This window comes from Ailuropoda melanoleuca, chromosome 1 (genome assembly GCF_002007445.2).
Source record: "Ailuropoda melanoleuca isolate Jingjing chromosome 1, ASM200744v2, whole genome shotgun sequence".
NCBI classification, from domain to species: domain Eukaryota; kingdom Metazoa; phylum Chordata; class Mammalia; order Carnivora; family Ursidae; genus Ailuropoda; species Ailuropoda melanoleuca.
Window position 1 is genome coordinate 144,958,523 of NC_048218.1, and position 12,375 is coordinate 144,970,897.

General features: G+C 35.2%; 1 protein-coding gene across 7 annotated transcripts in view; it reads left to right on the top strand.

Annotated features, from left to right (window-relative positions):
• The window catches only part of PPP1R9A (protein phosphatase 1 regulatory subunit 9A), a 320,733-nt gene that overhangs the window by 269,375 nt on the left and 38,983 nt on the right, over window positions 1-12,375 (top strand). For all 7 annotated transcript variants that reach the window (XM_034667864.1, XM_034667870.1, XM_034667875.1 and 4 more), the window contains one exon: window positions 30-201. In XM_034667864.1, coding sequence (XP_034523755.1) covers window positions 30-201 — 172 coding nt within the window. The remainder of the gene's footprint in view (window positions 1-29; window positions 202-12,375) is intronic.

A 12,375-nucleotide genomic window follows, 5' to 3' on the forward strand; every position in this document is an offset into this window, starting at 1 on the left:
TTATGGATGGATTTTTTTTTCCCCCTTAGATTAGAGATTTGGAAGCTGAGGTGTTCAGACTACTGAAGCAAAATGGGACTCAAGTTAACAATAACAACAACATCTTTGAGAGAAGAACATCTCTTGGTGACGTCTCTAAAGGTGATACCATGGAGAATTTGGATGTCAAGCAGACATCTTGTCATGATGGCCTAAGTCAAGGTTTGTTTAAGCTAACCAAAAAATTGTTTCCAGTGACTATAAAATTTGGCCTTACATTCTTCTTTTTCTTACCCAGAGATTTAAAAGTTGAGACAACCTTCCTGCCATAAGAAAAGGCTTATCAAAATAAGAACCTATCATTTGGCTCTTATTTTATCAAAAACCAATGTGTTGATGGAAGGAAATAACAAAATTGTAACCTAAGCCAAATATTTTTAAGCCATCATAATATTGATAGACTTAATGAGCTGCCTTAAAAAAATAAGTCAGTAAACTACCTTAACATGCTAGTTCATCCCATCTAGGGTGAACTACTACTTATGTATTAATAAGTAAGGCTTACCACTTTTAAGTCATTAGAATGAAAATCTTTTTCCTAACTTCGGAAGTCTGACTACCTACTTCTAGCACTTGGAATTCATTGAGTTAAGAAGTTCTGTATAGTTTTATGCTTTTACCTTGGTGTCCTCTCTATACGTCTCGGTCTTTCCTGTCAAAGACCAAATAAGATCAAAACACTGGAAGCATTTGCTATTGTAAATGTTTGTCTTGTTTTATGCACCAGCCGTAAAGTGATCACTTGTTTTCTCACACAAACACACGTCCATACAGAGGTTGTGTGTATGTGAGTGTGAATGAATGTTTAATATCTATAGTATATTTATAAATTAGAAAATGTGTAAGAATTATAAAGATAAATACACAGCAGGATATAAAACCTTTGGTTTCATCTTTTAAAGTTTTTACCTAACAGTCCTAGGAAAAAGGGAAAGGAAAAGAATGTTGTGAATCAACACTGTCATAGTAGGACAGACAACTCACAGGCAGTGATTTGACATGCAGGAAAACTGTTCACTAATGAGCTGTTTAATTCTCTGATGATCTTTCTCACATATTAAAATGTCTCCAACAAGACTTCTCTTGATACACAGATGTTTATATCATATCATTAACTTCTAGAACTGCACTTTTAGCCGTTAAAAATGAAAAGTATTGGAAATCTTCATTTAACATTAAAGTGAGATCTAGAAATTTGAGACCATTTACTATGTTTATATCCCTTTGCTGGGCTTTCCCTTAATAGAGTATGATACGTAAATAATGCCTCCTGGGCAGCTTAAAGACGGGTAATTAGCAGCAGCGTTACCACTCACTGAAGAACTGTGTGTCTTCAGGAAGGTCATTTAGCATCTCTGGATCGGTTTTACTATGTATAATATAAAAATAGTAACACTTCTTTCTTCTCCACACTAACGTGTGTTTTGAGGTTATATGACTTAGTCACTGAGGTGAATAGAAGCTTTGATTTCTAAAGAAAAATGTCAGAAAAAAAATCAATGTTTTTTTCACCTTTTTGAATATTTTGAATATTTTAATTCCATTAAATTAAATTAGTTGTGGTTTATAATAAATATGTGTCTCTGCTATGACATTGTAGTTTATAATAAATATGTGTGTCTGCTGTGACATGCACCAAGTATGATCAGTAACCAGTGGCTTTCCAATGTTCAGTTCAATTCTGTTCATTTATTTCCATTCAGAAATCTGTATCTTGTCAAACATATAATTAATGGTATTTATTAAATTATGTCACTACAGAAGATCAGCAAACTCTACTATTAACATGCTGATTTGGATCAAAACCTTATATTTCTTCTGAACCCTTTTCCTATTCTACACCCTCCATTTTGCCACATAATTATCAGTTTCCCTAGCAACACTGTCGGCTCACAGTGAGATGCAGAGACTACTAATTCTTACTGAAACCAATCCGTGCTTGTGCAGTGGAGGTAGAATCAGTCATCTTAGACATTAGTAGCATACATATCAAGTGGTGCTCTTCCAGTTTTGCTGCCGAGGACAGTCAGTGATAAATCTCCTTGAATTTCAATTGCTTGATCACATAAACTAAAATGGCTTGGTCAGTTGCTAGAATGCTCTGGAAAGCACTTTTCTAAATTGATCCTTTGCTTCTGTTGCTAAGGAATGCTGAAGTCCTAGAGGTTTAGAAAAGGAAGTAAAACTGAGGACCAAACACAGGCCATTCGGCACTTAAAGATCCCCCCCCCCAACGCCCCCCACACCTTTTGGCAACAGGGTGGGCGCAACAGTTGCCCTCAGTCCTGCTAGTTTCTGCCCCTTATGCAGTGCCCTTTCTCCCCAGTTCCTGTGGACTGTCCAGTTCTGAATTGCTTTCTGAGCACTGGAGTGCTTTATTGATAGGATGAGTGGTTTAGCATATCTTTAGGCTTAAGGCAGCTCAGTGAAGAAAAAGGATTATCTATTAAAGTCATTGAAAAACTACATTAGAATGAAATGCTGAAAGAAAAAGAAAGAGAATGAAGGAGGCAGAATGGGAGGAGCAGGAAAGGAAGAGCCCACAAGCAGTCCTTTCTTCACAGGGAGTCATGTTCTTCTAATGAGCTTCCCAGCTGAGGAGGGATTAATTACGTGACTCTCAGTGTTGAATTATTATTATAAGTTTTCAGAGTGATAAAATTATTTCTCAAACCATGCAGAAATTTACCACAGTTACAGTTCTATTTGAACACTATTTATGTGGTTCTTTCTATAAACCAAGCCTACTCAAGTATCTCATTAAAATTTGGATAGATTATGGGGCGCCTGGGTGGCATGGCGGTTAAGCGTCTGCCTTCGGCTCAGGGCGTGATCCCGGCGTTGTGGGATCGAGCCCCGCATCGGGCTCCTCTGCTATGGGCCTGCTTCTTCCTCTCCCACTCCCCCTGCTTGTGTTCCCTCTCTCGCTGGCTGTCTCTATCTCTGTCAAATAAATAAATAAAATTTAAAAAAAAAAAATTTGGATAGATTATACAAATCCATTACTTAATATGCTCTAATACATTTTTATCATAATACATAAAGCAAATATAACAATTTTTTTCACCAGGAGCCATGACAGACATGTATTAAGGATTATTACTTAATTATTAAGAGTTATTAATTAGCACTTATTATTTGTTAAATAAAACACATTGTTTTACCTGTGTTCCAGGATGTGAAAAGTAATTATTTTGCCCTCCTGCCATGTTTTTGTTTTCATTTCTTAGTGCCTGAGTAGTGCTGGTCTACGTAAGAGTTCTCTGTCCTATAACCAGGGACCCTAAGTGACTAGAAATGTCTGTGACTGTCCAGGTATTTAAGTCAAGATTAGAATAAGAGCAGAGAATAGGCATGTTAGAGCGATCTTGGAAGAAAAGGGTTGTAGTCTTACTTTGGTTAGATTCCCTGGAAAACTCAATTGAACAATATGAGCTTCCTGCACTTCAGATATTCCAGGATCCTTAAGATGATACTGTTTTCGGCTTCAAATATTTTAAAGGCTCTTGTGAGAGGTTCTGCATATTCCATAGAGATAATGAAAGAAAAACTAGGAGTAATTGGCAGAAGTTACCCATGGAGGCAGATTATCATTATCCTGCCTAGAGACATGAGAAGTATGATACCTTTAGAAAAGTGTTTTGAACACTGAAAGCCTAGTGCCACACTGACTTGTAAGAGGAAGGAAGGCTTCTAGGTAGAAAGAACAGTGTTTGTCCCTGCCAGTTATACAACAAGGCATGTCATTTGTAGGATAAAGGGTGAGGAAGATGAATGGTTTGCTAGAAGACAAATACATAAATGAGATGAACATTCTAAGAGATGAGAGGGAGTTTGAAGAAGAGGGGAGAAAACTGAATAAAATTAGAATAATTTTTTTTTTCTGATTCTTAGACCTTATGTTAAAGAATGAGACCTTACGTTAAAGGTATGCTTCACGGTATTCTTGGAGTAAAAGTAGGCTTTGAATGCCTGAGATGTCATAACTATTTCTGTAAGTACTGTGATCCATTAGTAGTTTTGAGGCATAACAGGAACTGGGTCACTTGTAGGTTTGTAAAGGTAGTTCAAGTGTCCCCGTGAAGTTTGGGTATTACTACCAAATGTTTCTTCTTTCTCATACCCATCTACTCAGCTAGTGGGCCACTAGTTAGAAAACACCGAATGTTATCTTCCTTAAGTATGAACATTGAAGGATTATATAAAGCCTTTCGTTCTTAGTTCCTTTAGTTACTTACTATTCCTTAGCTCTAAGAAGAACTGAGCCAGAAGAAAAAGACTGAAGGTGCAAGATGGCAGATTGTAGGAAAGTGTGGACTTTCAGCATAGATTGTATCTAGAATTAATTACTCAAACCTGGGTGTCTTTAAAAAAAAAAAGATATTTCTTAGCTACTTTCCAGGTAATTTAAGAATATTCTAGAGAAAGGAGCATAAGGATATGAAAATAATACCTTCTTTCTTCCTCTCCTTTCCCTTACACTTTTTCCACAAAATAGTTTGGCTGTTGCAATTAAGCTGTAGATTTCCTAAAAGTAGATCCCTAAAATGGTAGTCTGTACTTGAATCCTGAACCCAGGATGCTTGGTCAGAAACCCAGGATTTGTGGACATGCCAGTGGAACTCTGAGCCTGCTTAGATATTCAAGCCAGCCAATTCTCTGATCATCAGGCCCTATTCACATGTATTTGCTTGTTGTGACCCAGTTGTTAGCTTATTGGTTTGCATGGAATCTGATTTCTCTGAATTAAATAACTTCTTTGAAATTTACTCTGATTTCAATAAAGTCTTTATCAGGAAGAACAAAGGTGAGTAACCAACTGCCATTAAGGATATCTACCTTTTTTTAATCTCTATGTTTTTATCCTGATACTTCATTCACTCATGTATTGTCTAGAAGTAACTTGGAGAGATGCCCTTATGTGACAGGATTGGGTAAGTTGATAGTGGCAAGATAAGGAAGAACAATGAGGATGACCACAGAGTGGAATTAAAAATAATGCTACAAGTATATATACCATGCTTACAGTATTTCTGAGGCAAGACCTTTAATTTGGCTCTAAGTTTCCTTGTTGCCAAAGGAAATGGAAACCCTTGTTCATTACATTATTCACAGTGTCCATAAGTTAAAAGAACAGATCATCTGCTTAAAAGAAGTACAACTACTGACACAAATAATGCATGATTTGGAGAACACAGTGATATTAATATTGATAACATCCTTAAGTAAATCCACTGATGATTGTTATTAGGACATTTTCACACAGTAACCTTCAGTGTAGACTAATGGTGTCACACAAATATGTAATGTAGTGTTCAGTAAAACCAATGTAAATTATTGGGGAGAGGATGGATAAGACACAATGTACTCAGCTCTCTGTTGATCTAGTTTGGTGCTCAGGTGCTCTTTCATGTATATCAGGTTAAATTTGTTAACCATGTTCAAAACTTCTAGAATGTGTTGTTGAGAGAGATGTGTTTTAAAAAAATCTCACCCTATAATTGTGTTTGTTTCTTCTTTTGGTTTTATCAGGTTTGCTTTATGCTTTTGAAGTGATGTTAATAGGCACATACAGTTTAGAATTATCATATCTTCTTGGTAGATTGACTTTTGATCATCAGACAGTGTCTCTATTTTTAGTAATTCACCTTAATATCTGCCTTTTCTGATATTTGAAGAGCTGTATCAGCTTTCTTTTGATTAGTGTTTGTATGGTATATCATTTTCTTTTACTGTAAACTTCCTATGTCTTTTGTACCAGTATATAGGTGTTTATTTTTTTATTACAATCTCTCAATCTTTTTAATTTTTCCATCTTTATTTTTAAGATGGATTTAAAAAGTTGTCATTTAATTTATTTATTGATATGTTGAGTTTAAATCTAAGCTCTTAATATTTGTTTCTAATCTAACAAAAATCTTTGTTCTTTTTATCTGCTTTTTTATATACATTTATATATATAATGTATATAATATCATAACCCACTTGTGTCTATACAAGGAGCCCAAAGTTGGTTTAATGTTGAAAAACTCATATAATTCATGCATTAACTAGAGGAGTAATCTATATAATCATCTCATTAGATGAAGACACATATTTAATGAAGTTGAACACTTATTCATGATAAAAAGTTTATTAAACTAGAAATATAAAAGTTTATTAAACTAGAATTTTCTTTTTTTTAAACTAGAACTTTCTTAACTTGATATGTGAAGCAAACAGAAGTCTATCAAACATTATATAAAGTGGTGAAATGTTAAAATCAAGAATTTTCTTTAAAATTAAGAATATTGTTAGCATTTCATCACTTAATGTGCTATAATCACTTCTATTCAGTGTTTTCCTTGAGGTCCTAGCAAGTACCAGACAAGCAAAAGAAATAAAAAACATAAGGAATAAAAAGAAAGAAGCAAATCTGTTATTATTCACTGATAATAAAATTGAATACATAAAAACTTCAAGAATACAGATTATTAGGATTAGTCAGAGTTTAGCAGGATGGATGGCTTCAAGAATCATTAGACATCAGTTAATTCTGACAAACAGAAAACGTAATTTTTGTACAAGTGATTTACAATAGCAACAAAAAATATAAGATAGCCAGTGTGAATTTAGCAGAAGAAGCTCAAGAGCCACGGTGAAATGTTCAAGAAGACTTATATAAATTGGTAGAGGTAGGAAGCCTCAGTATTGCAAAAGTGCCATAATGCCAAATTAACCTATGTATTCCATACAGTTCTGATTAGAATTTGAACAGGGCTTTTGTTTTTGTTTTGTTTTGTTTTGTTTGTTTGTTTGTTTGTTTTAAGAACTTGACAAGTTATTTCTAAAACGTATGTAGAAGAGCAGCTTGGCCAGAATAACCAGGATATACTTGAGCAAGGGCAAGGTGAAAGAGCTTGTTCTCTCGGGTGCCAAGATTCGTTATAAAGTAATAGTGATTAAGATAGTGTGGTGTAGTCTCAGTGATGGACAAGTAAGTAGACCAGTGCAACAGAGTGAAATACAGAAGCAGACTGACCCATTCACGCCAATTTGAGACTGACACAGAACTGACAATGCAGATTAGTGGGGAAAGGATGGACCAACAAATGATGCTGGGAAAATTAACCATATGGAAAAAAATGAAATTGGATTTAACCTCATATCATTCACAAAATAGATTCCAAATGGATTAAAGCCTCAAATATGAAAGCCAGTGTTCCTAACTCTTTGAAAAGAATGTAGGAGAATGTTTATATGATTTAGACACAAAACTTCCAACTCATAAGAAAAGTTTGTTAAATTTGACCACAGTAATGTTAAGAAAACCTGATCATTGAAAGACACTGTACGTCTTTCTAGAGAACGTGGAAAGACATGCCAAAAATTTGAGAGAAGATATTTGCAGCCCATTTAACTAAGAAAAAAGATTGTTTTCCAGAATATACTAAGAACACAACTAACTTAATAGAAAAATGGACAAACACAATAAGCAATCAGTTCACAAAAAAGGAAAACCTAGAATTTGGTAAACATAAGTTAACATTCAACCTCATTAGTAAAAATAAAGTGATTTTCAGGTATAAAGTTTCACAGTAATATGTTATAGCCAGCATGGAGGAAAAGTCATACAGTTTTTTTGCTAAAGCAATTTCGTATTATCCAGTAAAATGGAATATATGCAAATTCTGTGGCCCACCAAGTTTAATTCTACATGTGCATATGCCTCCGTAAGTTCTTGCACATGTGTACCAAAAGACATGTTCAAACATGCGCAGCGCTATTGTTCATAACAATTGCAGAAAAAAGTGAATTGATCCTAGTCATACCTTCCCACATAATGTTGAGCAAACAAAATGACAATTTGCAGAATATTGAATACAGCTCATTACCATGTATATAAACTTAAAAAGCAAGCAAAATTAATCTATATTGTTTAGGGATACTTTTGTGAATGAGTAGGAGAAAAAAATAGGGGCTACAACTAGAAATGAGGCATAGAGAGGGCTTCAGAAGTACCAATTTTATTTTTTAGGCTTGATAGTAGGAAAATGGGTGTCTTTTTCCTTCTTTTTTCTAAATGATTTACATATATGGTATAATTTTTATATAAATAAAATACATTAAAATAGAAATTTTTAATTTGCTTAATTGAAAGATAAGAATGAGGAAAACCACAAAAGGCTTTTTGGGGCTTATAATACTTAAGATTTAATAAGGGGAGGAAAGTTAACACCAAGAGACATTTACATCAGTAAGGCAGTTACTGAGGTCACTGGACTCCTCCAAGAAATCATTTTCTGCTGAGGCTGTAATCATGTGTTGTCTTTGTCCTTTTTGCCTTTCCCTGGGCCCTCAATGTTAGTGGCTCTTTTCAGATACCTGTGGATATGAAGCCAGACTAGCCCCCTACCACCATGTATGATTTATTTCCTGACGGAGTCTGAGAGTACATTAAGCATTCACTTTTAGCATTGAAACCCAGAATTTTAAAATAAGGTTAAAGGCATGATTAAAGCCAGAATTCATTAAATGGAAAGTCATTAAAAGGAAAGTGAATGCTTGCACTACATTATCAAGAGTGTCTTATACAAGAGCATTAGATACAGAGCAATGAGGTAATTATTCCATGCTGTCACATTGTTTAGTTCTAAATTGGGGCAGGAGAGAATTCTGGAGTAGATTCAAGCTTGTTTTTGTCATGCATACAGATATAATTTCTTGGTAAACTTTCATCATTTTCATTTTTCCTGAACAAATTATTTGCAGTAACTTTTAATCCCCAATAAATAATTTTGACCATGAAATATTATTGAATTGCACTAATTAAAGGGTGAACATTCCCGGTAAATCACTATGGAAAATTTTAATGAACAAGCCAAATGAATGAGAAATCAATACTTATCGATTGTTTTCTGACACATCATTAGAGCCAAAATCTGTTCTCTTACTCAAAAAGCAAAGCACCTAAATTGCCTGTCTAGTTTTGTGCAAGTTTTGCATCTGTCTTTGTGTAAGTCATTAAGACTTTTGTTGCCAAATCAACGAGGCATTCAGAAGGAGGTATTCAGTTGCAAAATGATAATTCTCCTTGGTTCCTATTTCTCACTGCGCCTTTGTAAGTTCACAGAAGTCACCAGACCCTTCAGGCCTACTGAGGTATGCATTAGTACTAGAAGATACCTACAGTTGTTTTGATAGAAAACAAGCTATTTTGTCAGAATGAGCTTAAGCTTAGTAGTTCTCTGTCCACTTTAGGAAAAGCGGGCTGCTTTATATTTTATTTTGACTTTTAAATTTTGTTTGCTTGGAATAAGGTAGATTATGATCTGGAAGTAAAGACAATCTTATTTTATTTTTTTAAAGATTTTATTTTATTTATTTGAGAGAGAGAGCATACAAGCAGAGGGATGGGGCACAGGGGGAGGGAGAGGGAGAGACAGAATCCCAAGCAGACTGCACACCGATGCGGGGCTGGATCCCAAAACCCTGAGATCACGACCTGAGCCAAAACCAAGAGCCAGAAGTTCAACCGACTGAGCCGCCCAAGCGCCCTGGAAGTAAAGACAATTTTAACCTGAATGTTAGATACAGCTCCTTTTCAAGGAAACTTTACAAGATAGCTGTATTCTGAAGTGTTTCTTACATTTTACAGATAATGCTCAGGTTCACCGTGATATTCTAATTATATAGTTTGGGAGATGCTGTGTAGTTATGTTAAGGTAAAACTGACTAGAGAACAGGCTGGGAAGTCAGGATGGGAGGATACAGAAGAAGATGCTGCACGAGTGGTTTCTAAGTGCGGTGCGTGTTGGTAGGCTCCTGTACATTTTTCAGGGTGGACCACAGATTTCACTTACGCTGTCTACCAGCCAAGAGGGAAATAGGATCAATCCTGGTGTCACAGCCTCTTTAAAATTGAGACCAAACAATGAACAGCTATTTCTGGAATTAGGACCAGAAAATTATCTTGTGTGTATGGTTCTGAACAATGTTCCAACCATATTGCTTCAGTAGTAATGAGATCCTTAGGGTTTTTTCTGTGAATGCAGGACGCTAATATCAAGTTATGACTGAATCCCAGTGGACATGAAGTAATGTTCTACTTCAGTACTTTACACTAATTATGTCGGAGAACCTACAGGAAATGCCGCATATTAGGAAACTTAAGAAACAGAACTTAGGTACATGGAAAACTCTGTTGTCTGTGAGTTTTGTGATGACAGTAAGGGCCTTAAGACTACCCAAAAAGTCATTCGGGTATTTATTTTGGTTTTACAGTTAATGTTTGGTTTATTCAAGCTACAGTATTATCAAAAACCTAGTTTTTAAATTTGATTTGGAAATCACTGTTGAGGGATCTTTGAATAATATTTAGTTCCTATTTACAAGCATAGCTAATTAGTACCTACAAACATTTTAAATTGCATTTATAAATTCATTACGTTTGACTTTCTTTTTAAATACTATTTTTAGTGACTGACAGTCTTTGCGAGTACTTAAGAAATTCTCGTGCATCTGTTACATTACACTTACAAGTAGTGTAGTCCTTGAGTTTTCTTAAACCTTCTCATGCTGTATGTACATAGTTAAGTCTTCCCATAGTTGGAAGATACTTTCCCATTAAGGAAGCCCCAACAACTGTTATCTCAAGTAACTGAGGTTATTTCCTACCAAAGGCATAAGCTCTGAATTCTTCTTATAGTACTCAAGGAAACTATTACATCACAATAAATAATTTGGGGGGTTGCCTACTTAGCATACTTGGGATTACTAATATCCAGAGATTTTTGTAGGCAGTCCTGAAGCTTGTTTATTGTTGTCAGAGACACTATAATATCAAGAAGAGGACATTTACATATCCCACCTTCCTAGACCCAATTTATGTATATCACCCCATGGCCCTACTCACGGAAGTCTGCAGTTCCCCAACTAGTCTGCCCATTTGATTAGATTTTACAATTCTTTGAATTTTAGGATTTTTCTATCAGATTCTAAAGATGTTTGACAGTGAAGGAATCCTAAAATATTGAATGCTTTTCCCTGTTGTCTAAACATAAATTATCCTTTCATATTCTCAGAATCAGCGACTCTTACTAGTGTTACAAATGAAGTTTGATGGAATTTAGGATACCTCACATAGTTTTTTTCTGCCCTACAGCCACTGTCTCCATGGGCAGTCTAGTGGCATTACTAAAGAGTCAGGGGCAACAGAGTTTGGACCTCTCTGCCCTCTTGAGAACAGGGAGGTTAGGTTAACCATAAGTTGAAGAAGGCTATGTTGGGTATCAGACTGCACTGGAGAGGCATTACACCAAAACAGAGTTATGTTTCAAAGGCCACACAGATAATTTTCAGGTTGCATTTATTGATAAAGTGGCAAAAAAAAGGAATTCTTTAATAGTTTTTGAACATTAACAAATGAAATGTATAGTTCATACAACAGTAAACTCAGACCTACTTAAAAGATTAGGAAAGAGCAATAATCTGCTTGTTCTGAAACTGTAAGAAATCAACTTCCTGAAATTTCATAAATACTACTTGGGGTATAAAATGTATCAGCATTTAGGCAACCAGAAGGAAAGCAACTAAATTAATAGAGTTCAGGGTGAGAGTTGCCTGTGGGGTGGGTTCTTAAGTAAAGTGCTGTCATAAGATGAGATGAAGTTATGTAACTTTGTCTCAAATTACCATATCCGATTCAATACATCTTTGCTGTGCCATACTAAAGCAAAGTAGTGACTGGAAGCTAAGTCATAGGGCCCTAATCAAGCCAGATCATCTGGCTGTTAGTGGAGTAGCAAGGCAGGCAAACAGTCTCCACAGACGTAATTGAAAAAGCAGCCTTCTCACATGAGGGAGGCTGATAGTCACACGGATTTTGACAATGTGTCCTGGGCTAATATCAACATCTGGGAATCCTGAGTCCTAAAACACCAGAGCTCTTGCATTAGAATGGAATTAAGATGTCTGTAAAAGAAAATGTACTGAATATGTGGTGTTTTTTTTTTACTAGTTTTAAATATATAAGTAATATGTAAATGCAAAAAAATACATATAATCCAAAAACATTTAACATTACAAATAAGTTTAAAGTATCTATTGGCCGAGATCTCCAAATCTAATACCTTCTTTGGAGGTAACCACCGTTGTCAGTATGAAGTATATTCCTCCAGTTCTTTCTCTGTTAAATAGTATGCATCTGTTTATCATGAGAAAATATATTTTATGTTGCTCTTTTTAAAATATTTAAAATGAATGTACATATGGTTCTACAATTTGCTTTAGTCGTGTAAGAATATCTTGCTCACCTTTCCACGTCAGTAAATACATTCATCGAGTGCTTATGTAACA